Here is a 14,830-nt window from a genome sequence, read left to right as displayed (position 1 = left end):
GCTCATTGCTAATAGCTTCGTTGATCTTAACTGATCAATTATCGCAAATAAATCCTCAATAATATCATATTTTCCATTTCCCACAAAGCGAACTGATGGACGGAAGACTTGAATTTATAAATTTATAGAATAGTTTCGAACTGAAACTGTTCCAACGATAATTTTGAACCTAGGATACATATTTTTTTTAAATATTTTGTTACAATTCCTATAAATCTTGAGAATAGGTATATATGAAAATAAATCTGTAGTTTTTCTGGAAGCCTCAATATAATTTATTGTAATGTAAATAAAATAAATTGATTGCGAACATATTGCAAATATAAAATAAACATTACTGAATTAGAAGAATATAAATGTATAAATCTAAACAAAATTGTAAGTAAATTTGCTGCAAAACTACTAAAATACAGGATAAGGTTTAAGGACATGTTACTTTTTTAGGACGGAGTAGTTATTTTTTTATTGCAGACTAAAAAAACTATCAGGGCAACCTAAAATAGATAGGTACACAGATACAGTAGGTTTTAAAATTAAAAGGTTTTTGGGAAGGAAATATTGAAAATTTGCTTTCCATTAAATTGTTAAAAAATACTAATGATGTAATCGTTGTTTTACCTGAAATGAATCTAGGATGTGTGTAATGTTTGGGCCCTCCACAACATCTAAAATATTAAAATTAATATAATTTTACTAGCGAAACTGCTATATCATTTACTGTAACTGTCCGTTTGTCCGCCAGTCCTATTGTCAATCCGTATTGCTATAGGTGATTTTCTTGGCTGTGATCTAAGAAGTGTAACTATATATCCCCCTTTATTATTATACAACAAAATGTACAATACAGATGGACAAAACAATGTATATATTAGATGGGCATATATAATGGGAATCTTCACTAAAATTTCAGCTGTATATCTTTTATAGGAGCTGAGAAAATCACGTTTTCCCCAAACTAAGACATTCGGACAGACGGACATTTCAAATTATAGAGTAGCTTCGCTACTAAAACAATGTTTATTAATTTATATAAAAACAAGGCATGTACATATATTGTATAAATAAAAAAATAAATAAAAGTATTTATCATTTATGAATAATTTACATGCAAAGTTAGACTTAATTTCCAAATGAAGACAAATTATAAAAAATCCATGAATTTCATATGCTAATGACTTTATTAATTGTAATGTATTGACATTTAATAATCATAATTACAATTTATCTTTTTATTTATTCATTGATTAGTTTCTTTTGTTATACATGTTTTTTAACAGTCTAATTAAGTAAAAACAATTTTTATAACCTAAACATTTAACCACAGTTTTTTTTTTAAATAATCTGTTCGATCACAACCCGATAAGATGAAATATTTAGCCACAAAAGATTGTAAGCTAATGAATAGCAGGACGAGTTTATTTACTTTTGTGGTCAGCATTTTTAGTCCCAAGTACTCTCATTCCCTGTGTTAAAGTACTTTTAATCCCATTTAAAATTTTCATCCTTACAATTAAAGTTTGTGACATATTACATTTTAATTTTTGCCTCTGGGACACAATTTAATTTTCTTAAATAAAAACATTTGTATCTTTTTTATAGAGAAGTATATATGTCCATCTAGATCTCAAAAACAGTTAAATCATAATTTTTAGAGGAGTTATATTGATCGAAAAAAACGAGCCTTGTAACGTCAATAGATCCATCTTTTTTTAAAGGGGATTCCTTGCCCACTTCTCCTCCCATAATTCCTTTTTATGACGTCACACGGCTCATTTTTCGGACACTTTGTCTAGCTTCGAAACAAATTATATTTGTAGTGTACAAATCCTTTTTTTTTCTATATTAATATCAAATAAAAATATAAATATAAAAAGGTTGTCATTTTACATATAAACTAATATTAATTGACTCTAGGGACATTCTAATAGCCTAAATCATAAAAATGGTATACTACTATTCTGTTGAAAGAAGTTAGTCAATCGGCCATAGGGGGAAGCCGAATACTTGTAAAGATGCCAGGCAGACATCTAAAAATTGCACAACTCAAGGTAGTATTCACAAGAAGACATATCATCGACTGCTTTACCAAAGTCAAATTGACGATAATTATTTTTTTTATCTAAACATCTCTTACAGTATGACTTCAAACCCAAACTGGTTTAAAGCCATACTTAATCATATTATAGACAATTTTTGACGAATATTAAAACAAAAAGCATGACCTTCGGCCACTTTTGTTTTAAAAAACTGGAATTAATATCTAAAATGCGGGCAACTGACTATAACACGATGTGATAAATATAAATAACATAATTTCATTTTTGTGGTTTATGATGATTTTAATTTATTTGTAATCGTCTTTTGAAGAATAAACTTTAGTCAAATATTTTTGTTGTTGTAACTGTATCCTTTGGCTATTGTAGAATAAAATTTAAATATATGACGCGATAACCAGATATCTTGTTTTTACAAGGAACAAGGATGACAACATTTATAAAAGCAAAGCTCTAAGACGTTAAGACATACGTACATCAACTCTTCTAGAGTGTCAGAATTAAATGGCATGATTTTTTTTTGCAAAATTGATTAGATACATGATTCTGTTTTAGGGCAAACATACATTTTTAGGACTTGACTATAGAATTGCTTCGCTTATGATATCATAACTTGTTCACAATAAGGATTATAGAAAAATTACGCTATTTAAATCGTGCATAATTATTAAGGGAATAAATATATTATCAATAGAGACCATACTAGACAGAGGGAAATTTTAATTTTATGAAAAAATAATCTTTTTATTAGAATAAAGTTGATGTCAAGCCATTAACTGCGCCGTAAAGAAAAATGTTTTTTATTTAGGTAGATAACGAAAAAGAGGTCAAGAAAATTGACAAATATTTAAACTTTTATTGATTTGATGAATCAATGTTTTTAAAAAATACTATAGGTTGTGCATAGCATAAAAACTGACAATGAATTTAAAAAAAGGAATTCATATTATTATGATGTCTAGATTTTCAATTGTATTTTCAATGCTTTAAATTGAAAAATCTTATTATCTTAATTGTTATAGAATATTCCTTACTGTTTTGATTTATATAAAAAAAACATTGAGAATGTTATTTTGACTTATGAAAATTAAAATATACATAAGTTAATGTGCCCCTAAGATATTAAGTGGCTTTTACAATAAGTGTTAATGTTCGTTTGTTCTACTATTTCAGAGCTTTTAACCTGTGGATTATGAATCCTGTAACTTGCAAAGAAAAAGAATATTTCTAAAATTATGAAAAATCGGGTAAGGCTATTTTTATATCATTTTATTGAAATATTTTGAATTTTAGATAAACAATACATAGTACATAGTAAAAAGATTACTACATTTCTGACCCTGGTGGTTTTAGTTTATTTTAATTTTTGATGATCTAAAGATTAACTTAATTTTCGTGTTATTTTATCAACAAAAAATAGTGTAATTTTTAATGCAGATGTTCTAATCAGAAAAATAATCTCTAAAATAAATTGTAACTTGTAAATTGTATGTTATCTCTGGGCCCCGTTATATAATACTTATATCCTAATATTGGATACTTTTGATTATTTGTGGTATTTTTTTAAAAATTAAAAATCAAATGACGTATGTACTTGAATTTTACTTCTAACCTATAACTGAATAAATATGTTGGCCTTTTCTATCAACTAGAATATAGATTAAAAAGAACCTTTTGAAAAATACGAGTTTAACTTGACAAAGAACCAATTTTTGTTTATAGTTTAAAGATAATAATACAATTTTTTTCTTCAATTTAAATACCTGAGGTAGTAATACATGTTTGAACAAGGAAAAGAACACACAAAGCTGTAGATGAATGCATTATTTTTTTAAATCACCACGTTTTATAATTGTCTTTATTTGAACAGTCTTTATTTCATTATAAATTCTAAAACACTTATATAATTACATTGTTGATGTGTTGATGAGTTGTTAATTTAACTGGTTATATTTTCCCTTTAGCATATAACTAAAGTATATTATGTTAGTAATTGAAGCTGTCTAGTTTTTGAGTGACAGAACCCATCACTCAGCCAAACTACTAGAATGATAACTTAATAAAAGTTTGTTTCAAAAAGCTAATATGATTACAACTTTACTGCTGCTGGCTTCACAAAAACTTTTCTGTCTATTCTTTACTTTTTAAAAGCTTTATTCTGATTGTGTTTCTTTTTAAAAAAAATAAAGTATTGTTAACTTTACAAGTAGCCCATTTGATTTTTTATTTATTTATTTTCACTTTTTTACTACTCATAATGAGCGAAGCAAAGAACAAAATAAAACTAAGAAGCTAAAGGGTGATTTTAGAAGAGTTATTTTTTAAAGAAAGACATGGGGAGGGGAGACATATATTACCCACCCATTCACAAACAATTATTGGGAAAGAGAAAAAATATGTGGTTTGTAAGTAAATAAGAGAGATAGATGGTAAAAGAAAGAGAGAGAAAATGGAAAAAAGAGAGAGAATGCGCACCTTTACTTATTTTTTTTCCTCCCAAGGTTTCATGTTTTCGATGTGTTGATTAATCCAACCATCGGCATCTGAAGGATCAAAACACGGGTAAATCGTAAAGAGAAAAGATCGACTATAATAGCATAAAACTACACACACCCAATTTTTACCCTTACTCAACCTTAATGACGACGTAGTAAGAGTAAATGGGAGGCTATACAGCGACTTTTCTAATTGTAAAAAAAATTAACTGATTACAAACTTTAAAATAATCATTGAAGTACAGTTTAAAGATTTTCTTCTATGACAATTCAATAATTTATTATTTTAAACAATATTTTCCTCAAATTTCCTAAAATTTATCTTATTTTTAATTGACTATGGTTTTTAATAAATAGTGTCTTTTTTCCCTAAAAGCCCCAAAAAGCCTCCAGGGGTACTTGAGATGGGGGGAAGGGAAGGGAAATCAACCACATCCTAATAATTAAAAAAAGAAAAGGAAAAATTTCATGATTCAACAATTCTTTGAAGGATAACACTTTCTAAAAATTGCTATAAACCTTTTCGGGACTTGTGAAAAGCTAAACTGTACAGGAAAACCATATCAGTTCAGAGGTTAGCGATATCCTTTGATATAGACATACAGACAGTCACATATCATGTTTCTTTTACATATGGAATGAAAATATAAGTATGATTTATTTGTTATACAAAGTCGACTTGCAATGTCCATTACAACTTGAAAGTAATATTAGTTAGTAAATTTTTCATGATATCCATCTCGAGCTCGATATCTACTAACTCACTTACTCCGCATACCCTCCCCCCTCCCCGCCTTTAAAAATGTTCTCCTCCCACGGTATACAGCATTCATTGCACCCAAAATATAGGAAGATTCCTTCATGAATTTAAAAAAAAAGTTTATTATTTCCTATTTTGCCCTAGGTTTGTTTAAAACAAGTATTATTCATTAAAAAAAAAGGCAAATACAAAGTATAAACTGATACTTTTTTTTTATAAATTTGACTAAAGTTTCTCCCGCAAATTTAGTTTAAAACTCTGTTAGTGGTTTGCTGGCTAAGATGCAACAAGTTCTCTCTTCTCCACTCCATTTTATTCCTTCCTCTTCTCTCTCTCTTTCTAGCTTTTCTCTGCTTTTTTTATTCTCTGTTTCTTCTTTGACATCTCCTTCTTTCATAATGATTATTGTAATTTACTCATTGTTTATTAAAATATTTTTATTATCTTTTTTTTGTGTGTCAAAGAATAAGTGAAATACTTTATTATTTAACAGTTATTTTTATTAGTATCTACTTTTAAGTCTTTGTGTCTTATTTCACTCTCTTTCTCTTATTTTTCTTTGCTTTATTTCTTTAAATATATTTCACTCGCTTTTCTTTCTCTTAATATATGTGGCTTTATTAGACCTTTTCATGAAAATACACTTTTTCGAATTTCAGTCTTCTGCTAACCTAAAAAGTTACTTTAGGAGCCTAGAAATACATGTACAAAATTTCAGCTCTCCATCTTTACTGGCGACCTAGCGCCAGGCATGTAAAATATCAACAGATAACGGTAGCACAGCGGTTTTAACAATATCTCAGCAATGTGCAGGTTTAAAGCTCTTCTGCATATTTCAATTTAAACACATAAGGACAAAGGTATATTATCCCAAAAATATTTTTTCAAAGTCTACTCTACACATAGCGCCAGTCAGTTTTCTAAAATCATGCATTTTATACCCGTGAAAATAGAAATCGCCAGCGCTAGGTGTAGAGTAGACTTTGACAAAAGATTTTTGGGATATTATATCTTTGGCCTTATGTGTTTAATTTGAAATATGCAGAACACCTAAATTCATCTTCCAAGCCATTCTCTAAGCATTTAAATTTTTTTTTATTAAATAACGGGATTTCAAAACTGCCCTTTGAAAAGGCCTAAAAAATATCTTTTTTTGTCACTTTTTTCACTGCTTATAATTACAACTTATTAAGATATTATGCTCAGTTAAAAAAATCGGCGCCTCCAGCACCAAAACCGGCAAAAACTGGCAGTTAAACTTCTGTGCCCCTTCTTGCCCCCCTCTTCGGCCAACAGTAGTTATCTCAAGAAGTAAAAGAGATATCAACACACAGAAAGAAAACTTTTTTAACATAACCGAACAGATTGTAATGTAATGTTTACAAATTTCTTTTTGGGACTTTCCTTCTAGGGGCTTGTGGAGCAAAAGACCCCCCAAAACACTAAGAATATGAGTTCTGAGCTTATTTTTAAAGATATCAACCTGATTTTTTTTGTAAACTCAGTAACATTTACAGATTTCATTTTGGGACTTTCCTTCTAGGGGCTTGTTTGGCAAAAGACCCCCAAAACTAAAAATGAATTCTTAAAAGCTTCGCTACTATTAGTTGTAATCATCCTTGTTAAATCTTTCTGGTTTCATGTAGAAAAAAGATTTTATATAAAAACTTTATTCCATTTTTTAAACAAAGAAATAAAAAAAACGTAATCTAAATCACAAATCAACAAATATTATTTATATTACTTGACAGCTAATTTTAGTTCTGATATTTCGGCTCTAAAAATCAGAGAAATAGGTAAAAATGTTTTCAACAGGGCTCGGCAGCCACGCGTCAGCCGCAATTAAGCCTCGGTAAAATCGTCATATTTTAACTTACAAATTCAGCTGGATGTCCAAAAATGTTCCTAAACAGACAATCCATCGTTTCAAAAAAAAATTTGTTCCATTAATGGGTTTTAAGTTGAGGCGTATGCGCGGCTGAGGCCAGATTTTCAAGATTTTTAATTTCAAAGAATATTTTACAGTTTGTCCGACGAAGATTAATATTTCATAAAATGACATATTCCTATATCCATAAAAAAATACATCTGTTTATGTTTTTTTTGTGTGTCAGTATTTTCAAATTCACAAAAAGACAAAAAAAAAGGAAACATGAGAGTCGAGGGTTGAATCATGAAATGGAGCAAAAAGAGACAGTTTGATATAGTACGAATCTGTTATTTTAAAAATTTGATATTCGTTTACATATGTTGGAAGTGATAATACACTATTTTCTGCCCAAGATTTGAAAATCTTTATAATTTTTCTTAAATATATATTTTTGAAATTGTTGTTAAATTTACACAGTTGAGTGCTTGAAAGAGAGTATCAGATCTATATAAATAAATCATTCAAATTTTTAAGATTTTTTAAAGTCCTCTAAAAAAGTGGGAGTGAACAAAAATATCCTACATATGGTTTGGCATTTAAATGTTTTAAATGTCACAATTCGGTCAGTAGCTGCTGTAAGTAATTTTTATTGAAAATCAATAAACAAATCTGCACTTTAAATTTTGAAATTCAACAAAAATCATTATGTAAGGTTAAATGTTAAAAAATTGAGACTTTGATTGTATAATGAAGTTTTTACCTTGAATCTTGATTGACAAAAATTGACACAATTCCAAAAATAAGTTGAATATTCCAACCACTGACAGACCTAACATTAAACCCATGGCACCTAGAAGTGATGCAATATGATAATTTGCTGCACTTGATACAATCTTTTTGGATAGACTTCAATGCAATACAGATGTAGACAAGCTTCAGTGCAGAAAAATTAAAAGGAAATAAATGAAAAAAAAAATAGTAAATCATAAATGAGTTGTGATTAAAATACCTCCTATATCAGCCACAAGATCTAAAGGTTCATAAGACAATGTTTTTCTGGTGAGTTTAGCTTTGTTTCCAAATTCTAAGATTACAGCAAAGCTTGCCTCTGTTTTGGTTTCTCCTTTTAGAGTTATAGTTGATATTGTTTCATTACATGGTTTCAAACAAGCTTGTTCCATATAATTATCACTAAAAAGTCAGTATAAGGAACTTAAATAAGAAAATAAGGAATATCTTATATATCTTATGTGAACTTTACCTGAAGGAGTAAAAATAACTAACAATAGATTCATAAAAAGGACCCATAAGATATTGTTTAGCAGTTTGGTTTCTAAATATTCCAGTACAAGTGATATTAGTTGCAGATGAAAATATAGGAGGCAGACAGCCAACTTTCGGTATAATATCATCTAAAAACATAAAAACTATAATATAACTAAAAGTATAATTATAGCTATTAACAAAAAGTTAGATAAATATAATTAATTAAAATAATTAATAAATCTTGAGGTTGAATTAGTTATAGTACTGATTTGGTTAATTAAAAAAAAACCAGAAAGAACACTTAAGCACCCTGTAATAATTTAAGTCTAAATATTAATACCTTTCAGCTTTCCTTCTACACAGTGTGGATATCTGTAGTTGGGGTCAAAAGAACAAATATTTTCATGTAAAGGATTGTAAATATCCTCTACAGTAAAATCTATTCTGTAAGACTTAGTGCCAGGATTATGCTTGCTAATCCTAATATATATTTTTTTAATTATCATTTTTACATGGCTAAATATAAATATTGATATAATTTTATCATTGTTGGTATAGAAAATCTATTTTTTTTACATTCAACTTCTTATTTTTTGTAAAAAATCATTAACATTAACTTATTCTATGGTACCTGATCTGGTCACCTTTTTGAGAATGGAGATCCAATCTGACAATTCAAAAGATTTAATTGAATCAAGTTTTTTTATTTACACATATATTTTGAATTTTTTATTTGTTATCATTTATAAAATTTTTGATATCATGCAACAACACTAAAAGATAAATCTAAGATTCCTGTAATTTACATGACGATTAGGATCAACCAATGCTATCAACAACTCATGTTGGATTTGCTGAATCTGAATTTAAATTATTGTATCTTACCTTGCCTATTCCTAAATGTGCTATGTTTAAAAAAAAGTTTTTGTTGGGATCTCAAAAAGAATTTAATCTTCATTCAATTTATATTTCAAAAAAAAATGTTTTTTATTGATATATGAAGTAAACTATTTTAGAAAGAAAATATCATTACAAGTACATACCCCAATGGTCAAACTCGTGAACAATGAGTAGCTCTCAACTTGTGCACAGATACCATAGTTAGCTAGGTATATCTTTTTGGTTTTCAGAACTTTGTTGAAACCTTTCCCATATTGTGTTACTTCTACCTACATCAAATGATTAATAAATTAATAATATGTGAAAGAATATTGTTTTTTTTTTTTTAAACACTTTATAATTAGACTAGCTGCTTCGCCCCTATCTTATAAGGGCTTTGTCCCAAGAGGTAATTTTAAAAAAATAATAATAAAAAAATTCTGGTGCTGCTAATTTTATGTGAAGTAGTTTCCCCAGAAAAAAAACTTTTTTGGGGGGAGAGGGGAAAATTTTCAATTTTTGGGGGGTTGGGAGTGCCCCCCCTCCTAAGAAAACAGCTTAAAACCACCACAGGACCAGTAGATATATACCCTGAAGTGTAGAATACGATCGGTTCAGTGGTTACCAAGATCTTAAGGGACGGCGGACAGACGGAGAGACAGACTGACATCAAGCTACTTTGTATTACAGATAAAGCTATATTTAAATTAATCATTTTTCATCAACTGTGATCAAAATTTATAGTGTAACAGTTGACAAATAGGACAGAGATGAGACAGGTTAAAGTTATAGAATTAGAATTATTCAAAAAAATTTTACACTATCAAGATCTGAAATATCAAAGATCTTGCCAACAATCTCTTGAAATGTTAAATTAGCATGTCCACCCCAAGATATCAAATCTGGATCTCCATCAACCTTTGGAATACCCTATAACATTTTGATAATAACTTTAAACTATTATACCCTTTTTTCTTGCAAATATAATATATTCTTGATTAACATGAACAGTATTAACATAAGGGAAAAGGATAAGAGAATGAATACTCACCCCATTTTCATTGTAAAATATTACTTACCCCCTAGTAAAATAATCTGTCTGCTAGAAAGTGAAACCACTAGCGGCTTTTTGAATTTTAATCATAACCTATTCTATATATATAAAACAAAATTTAAAAAATTCAATCTGTTATTATTATTTTTCTATACCTAATTTGTTAGGTTTTAAAAAGATTTAAGGAAAATATTTAAAATACAATTTGATTCGGAATCTTAAAAAAAAAACAGCCAGTCGTGGTTTTGGTGCGGCAGAAAAGTATGTTACACCTAGTTTAAAAATGAGAGGATTCACTTTTTATGATTGAAAATTAATTTTTTTTCTCAAATTAGCCTAAATGTAATATCTAAATAATATCTAACATAATAAAACTTTTAAATGTTTACTAATAAAAAAATAATATTTCAGCTCTAAGCCAAAAGGTTTGCTAGGTGTCTACTTCTAAGACATACATGAAAACTAAGGCTAAATATTAAATAAAATATTTAAAAACCGAATAATCAAACTTAGTGAATAAACTGTAATGCTATCTTTGTATTTTCCAAGACAATACTCGTTTTTACAACATTTTAACATTTTATAGTGATATTATTTAGCCCTCAAGGTTTGGCCCTTTAGTGTCAAAAATCCAAAACAAGAAAATTACAAACAAATTAAAAATAGATAATCGCTATGATATTGTAGTTCTATATCAAAAGCTAGATGGCACTGAAAAACTGATTATTATGATTTACAATCAAGTTTTTATATTAATTTGTAAAAACATTTATTTATTAAGAAATAAAAGTTAGATAGACTGCAATATAAATCTTAAAAACTAATAATGTGTGTAATGATTAAAGTCAGTAGCAAAGATAATAGAAATTAATAATGATAATTTTATATTGTTTCATCAGGTTTTATCAGAATTGGTAATATTTCAAGATATTTCTGTATCATCCTATAAAATATCGCAAAACAGGCCTCTAGGCCCACTACCTATTCTAGTCCTCCTAATACCTTGATTCCTCTCTTTTATTATTTTCTCTATGAGTATTAACAAAAAATAATTCCTTGTTATGTGGTCAAAATTTGGTGCTCTTTTCAGAAATAGAGAGAGAGATGAGGGGTGTGTGGAGTATGTAGGGTGTGGTGGGCTTATTAAAAAAAGTAAAAGTTATTATTCCTGGCGATAGTCATGTGGTTGAAATGCATCATATCCAAAAGATTTTAACACTGTTGTGTTGGCCGCAACTGTTATTAGAAGAGGGTCAGCGGCACAAAATGTATTTCAACTGAAATACACTTTATGCAACTATCCCTTTAATCATGAACGTTCTAATGATTAGAAATTAAAGTTTCAAAATCAAAATTTAAAAAAATTATAATTTTTTTTGTCTCAAATATGTTATTTCATTGAAAGGGCAAACTATTCAAACATTATTTGTATATCAAAATTAATGTAAAGAATTTGATTAAAAAATAGTAAACTTGCTTTAAATCGTTATCATTTTATTCTGGTAAGGTAAAGATCAAATTTCAGACATGCTACAGGGTGTTTCAATAGAAACGTTATTTTTAATTTTTTAATTATGCATAGAAAATAAAACAATTATATAAAATGCTTTATATATTTAGAAAACCTATTCTGGGACATTTATGTTTCAAAAATTTAAAATTGATTTTTTCAACAAATTATGCCTTAAAAACCGGTTTTTCTAAAGACCTTATTTTTGAAGATTTATGGATTTATAGGTTGTGGAAAAAAGGCACACATTTTTAAAATTCAAATTGCGCGGCTTGTATTAATAGTAGAAAAACGTTATGCATACCGTTAAAATCATCATAAGCTCTAGTTTTTGGATATGTAAGTAAAATTCCTATGCTTCATATAGCATAGGAGCTAGGTGGTAAAATGTTCTAATTTACTTAAAACTTTTCAACATTTCTCCCATTTTTTAACGTAGCTCCTAAACTACAAATAGCACAAAAATAGTATTTATATATCCAAAAACTAGAGCTTATGACGATTCTAACCATATGCATAACGTTTTTCTACTATTAATACAAGCCGCGCAATTTGAATTTTAAAAATGTGTACCTTTTTTCCACAACCTATAAATCCATAAATCTTCAAAAATAAGGCCCTTAGAAAAACCGGTTTTTAAGACATAATTTGTTGAAAAAATCAATTTTAAATTTTTGAAACATAAATGTCCCAGAATAGGTTTTCTAAATATATAAAGCATTTTATATAATTGTTTTATTTTCTATGCATAATTAAGAAATTAAAAATAACGTTTCTATTGAAAAACCCTGTATAAACTTTTATAGATTTTTAACACCATATTTTACCTAGAGGGCAGATGATCAATAAGGGCAAAGCAACGTTTTTCTTGACCAAAACTATTTTTGTGGTTTTAGATGTTTATTCAGAAATAGAATATGTTAAACATTAAGAACTTTATTTACGTGTAATCAAGTACATCATGAACACATAAAAAGAATGATTTGGTCATTAGATGTATGGCTACATGCCCTTTTTAAAAGTAAAGATTTGATAATTACAGTAGGTCTATCCGTCCGTAAAGGATATGTTAGAATTGTCCTATCTATTTCAAATTTATATGATGATTCCTTATTAAATAGGTACAATTGTACATAGTCAATAATGTACAATATTATAAGCAGAGCATCTATGCATATAATCAAATCCTAAGATAAAAGTATGTCCTTTCACAGTTTCCTGTATTTAGCAAATTTTGCAACAAAAATATGTACAATTATGTCATTCTATAAAACAATTGTTCGTTTGTACTTCTTTCTTATTTTAGAGCTTCGCTTTCATGGATTTTATCATCATTGTTAATTAAAATAAAGAATAATATCTTTCTAAACCAATCCTGTTTGTTCAGTCATAACAATTTCTGGATCCATTAGTTGTATGAAATAAATACAAACCTATTAAAAAAAGAATGACAAAATCCATAAAAAAACGAAGGTCTAAAATAGTAGGGCAAACGAACAATAACACTTGTAAAGTGTCAGAACTGAATAAGCAGAATTCATTTATGTATGATTTAACAAAATTGTAAGTAAATTTGTTACATAACTGCGTAAAAACAGGATACTGTTTAAGGATAGACCTCAATTTTCAGGACTTAATTATAGAGAGACTTCGCTTATTACATTGTACTATGTTATTCTAGGAATCAGCATTCCAAAAGTCAATAAATAGGTTAATTATATTTATATCACATGAATTTTTTGTCAAAAAATTGAAAATCAACATGCTTTAAATGGACGTACGGACATTCTTGTAATGATTATAGAGTTGCTACGCCTTCTAAATCATACTAAACTACTACAGAAATCACCATGCCAAGTTTGAAATCGTTATGAGCACTCTAAATAACATGCCTTAATTAATTATGAGAGCTAACCACTACGGACGTACGGACGGATCGACCTTAACTATAGAAAAGACTCGGCTTTAATAGTATCTTTCAAATTATTTCGATTTCAAGTAACAAAATATCTTAGTATGGACTCAGGGTACAATAATTGCACATAAATTGGATTTTAAAATTCAACCATCTTTTGCTGAAGACAAAAAAATATTTTCAAGATATTTAATGATATATGATATTTTACTAAAATCCTACCATATAAATAAAAGGGTACACCGACAAACGTCCTACCGCGACAAACGTCCTACTACGACAAACGTCCTACGCGACAAACGTCCTAAGCGACAAACGTCCTACTGCGACATCTCTTCAGTAAAACGTCCTAAAAATTTAAAGGTCGAATTTTGGGTACACCGACAAACGTCCTAATACGACAAACGTCCTAATGCGACAAACGTCCTACGCGACAAACGTCCTAAGCGACAAACGTCCTACCGCGACAAACGTCCTACTGCGACATCTCTTTAGTAAAACGTCCTAAAAATTTTCAAAAATTATGAAATAAAAAAAAATCCTCCAAATTTAAGGACAAAATCCTCTAATTGTAAGAATACTTATCAATATAAAATTCAAAATGGCGATAAAACACAGGAAAATAATCTTTGACTGAAATTTATTTTTTGAATAACTTTAACCATAGGCTAAATTTTAAAAATCTGTCCGACAGTTTTCCCAAAGTCTGTGTTGGCTATCAAATGGTATGGTTTCGAACCCGATACATCCTTGCATTACAAAATTCGACCTTTAAATTTTTAGGACGTTTTACTTAAGAGATGTCGCAGTAGGACGTTTGTCGCTTAGGACGTTTGTCGCGTAGGACGTTTGTCGTAGTAGGACGTTTGTCGCGGTAGGACGTTTGTCGGTGTACCGAATTTTGTAATGCAAGGATGTATCGGGTTCGAAACCATGCCATTTGATAGCCAACACAGACTTTGGGAAAACTGTCGGACAGATTTTTAAAATTTAGCCTATGGTTAAAGTTATTCAAAAAATAAATTTC

The 14,830-nt window shown here is 28.7% G+C and overlaps 1 protein-coding gene and 1 long non-coding RNA gene across 2 annotated transcripts in view; both read right to left on the bottom strand.

The window, feature by feature from the left end:
* The window catches only part of LOC145330443 (gamma-aminobutyric acid receptor subunit beta-like), a 68,193-nt gene extending 63,853 nt beyond the window's left edge, over positions 1-4,340 (bottom strand). Inside the window, exons 1-2 of the mRNA XM_080175077.1 lie at positions 3,818-4,340; positions 619-665 (exon numbers count right to left, since the gene is read on the bottom strand). Of these exons, the coding sequence (XP_080031203.1) occupies positions 619-665; positions 3,818-3,878 (108 nt within the window). The 5' untranslated portion in view covers positions 3,879-4,340. The remainder of the gene's footprint in view (positions 1-618; positions 666-3,817) is intronic.
* A 3,586-nt stretch (positions 4,341-7,926) lies between these two features.
* LOC145330482 (uncharacterized) lies at positions 7,927-8,553 on the bottom strand. Its single transcript, XR_013883416.1, has 3 exons — positions 8,441-8,553; positions 8,189-8,370; positions 7,927-8,029 (listed from the first exon to the last, which is right to left on the bottom strand). It is a non-coding gene; the product is annotated as an uncharacterized LOC145330482 (long non-coding RNA).
* Between the last annotated feature and the right edge of the window lie 6,277 nt (positions 8,554-14,830).

Source organism: Acartia tonsa, chromosome 10, assembly GCF_053477335.1.
Source record: "Acartia tonsa isolate MP-2025a chromosome 10, ASM5347733v1, whole genome shotgun sequence".
NCBI classification, from domain to species: Eukaryota; Metazoa; Arthropoda; class Copepoda; order Calanoida; family Acartiidae; genus Acartia; species Acartia tonsa.
Note: the sequence above shows the minus strand (reverse complement) of the source record. Positions and strands in the feature narration are given on the sequence as shown.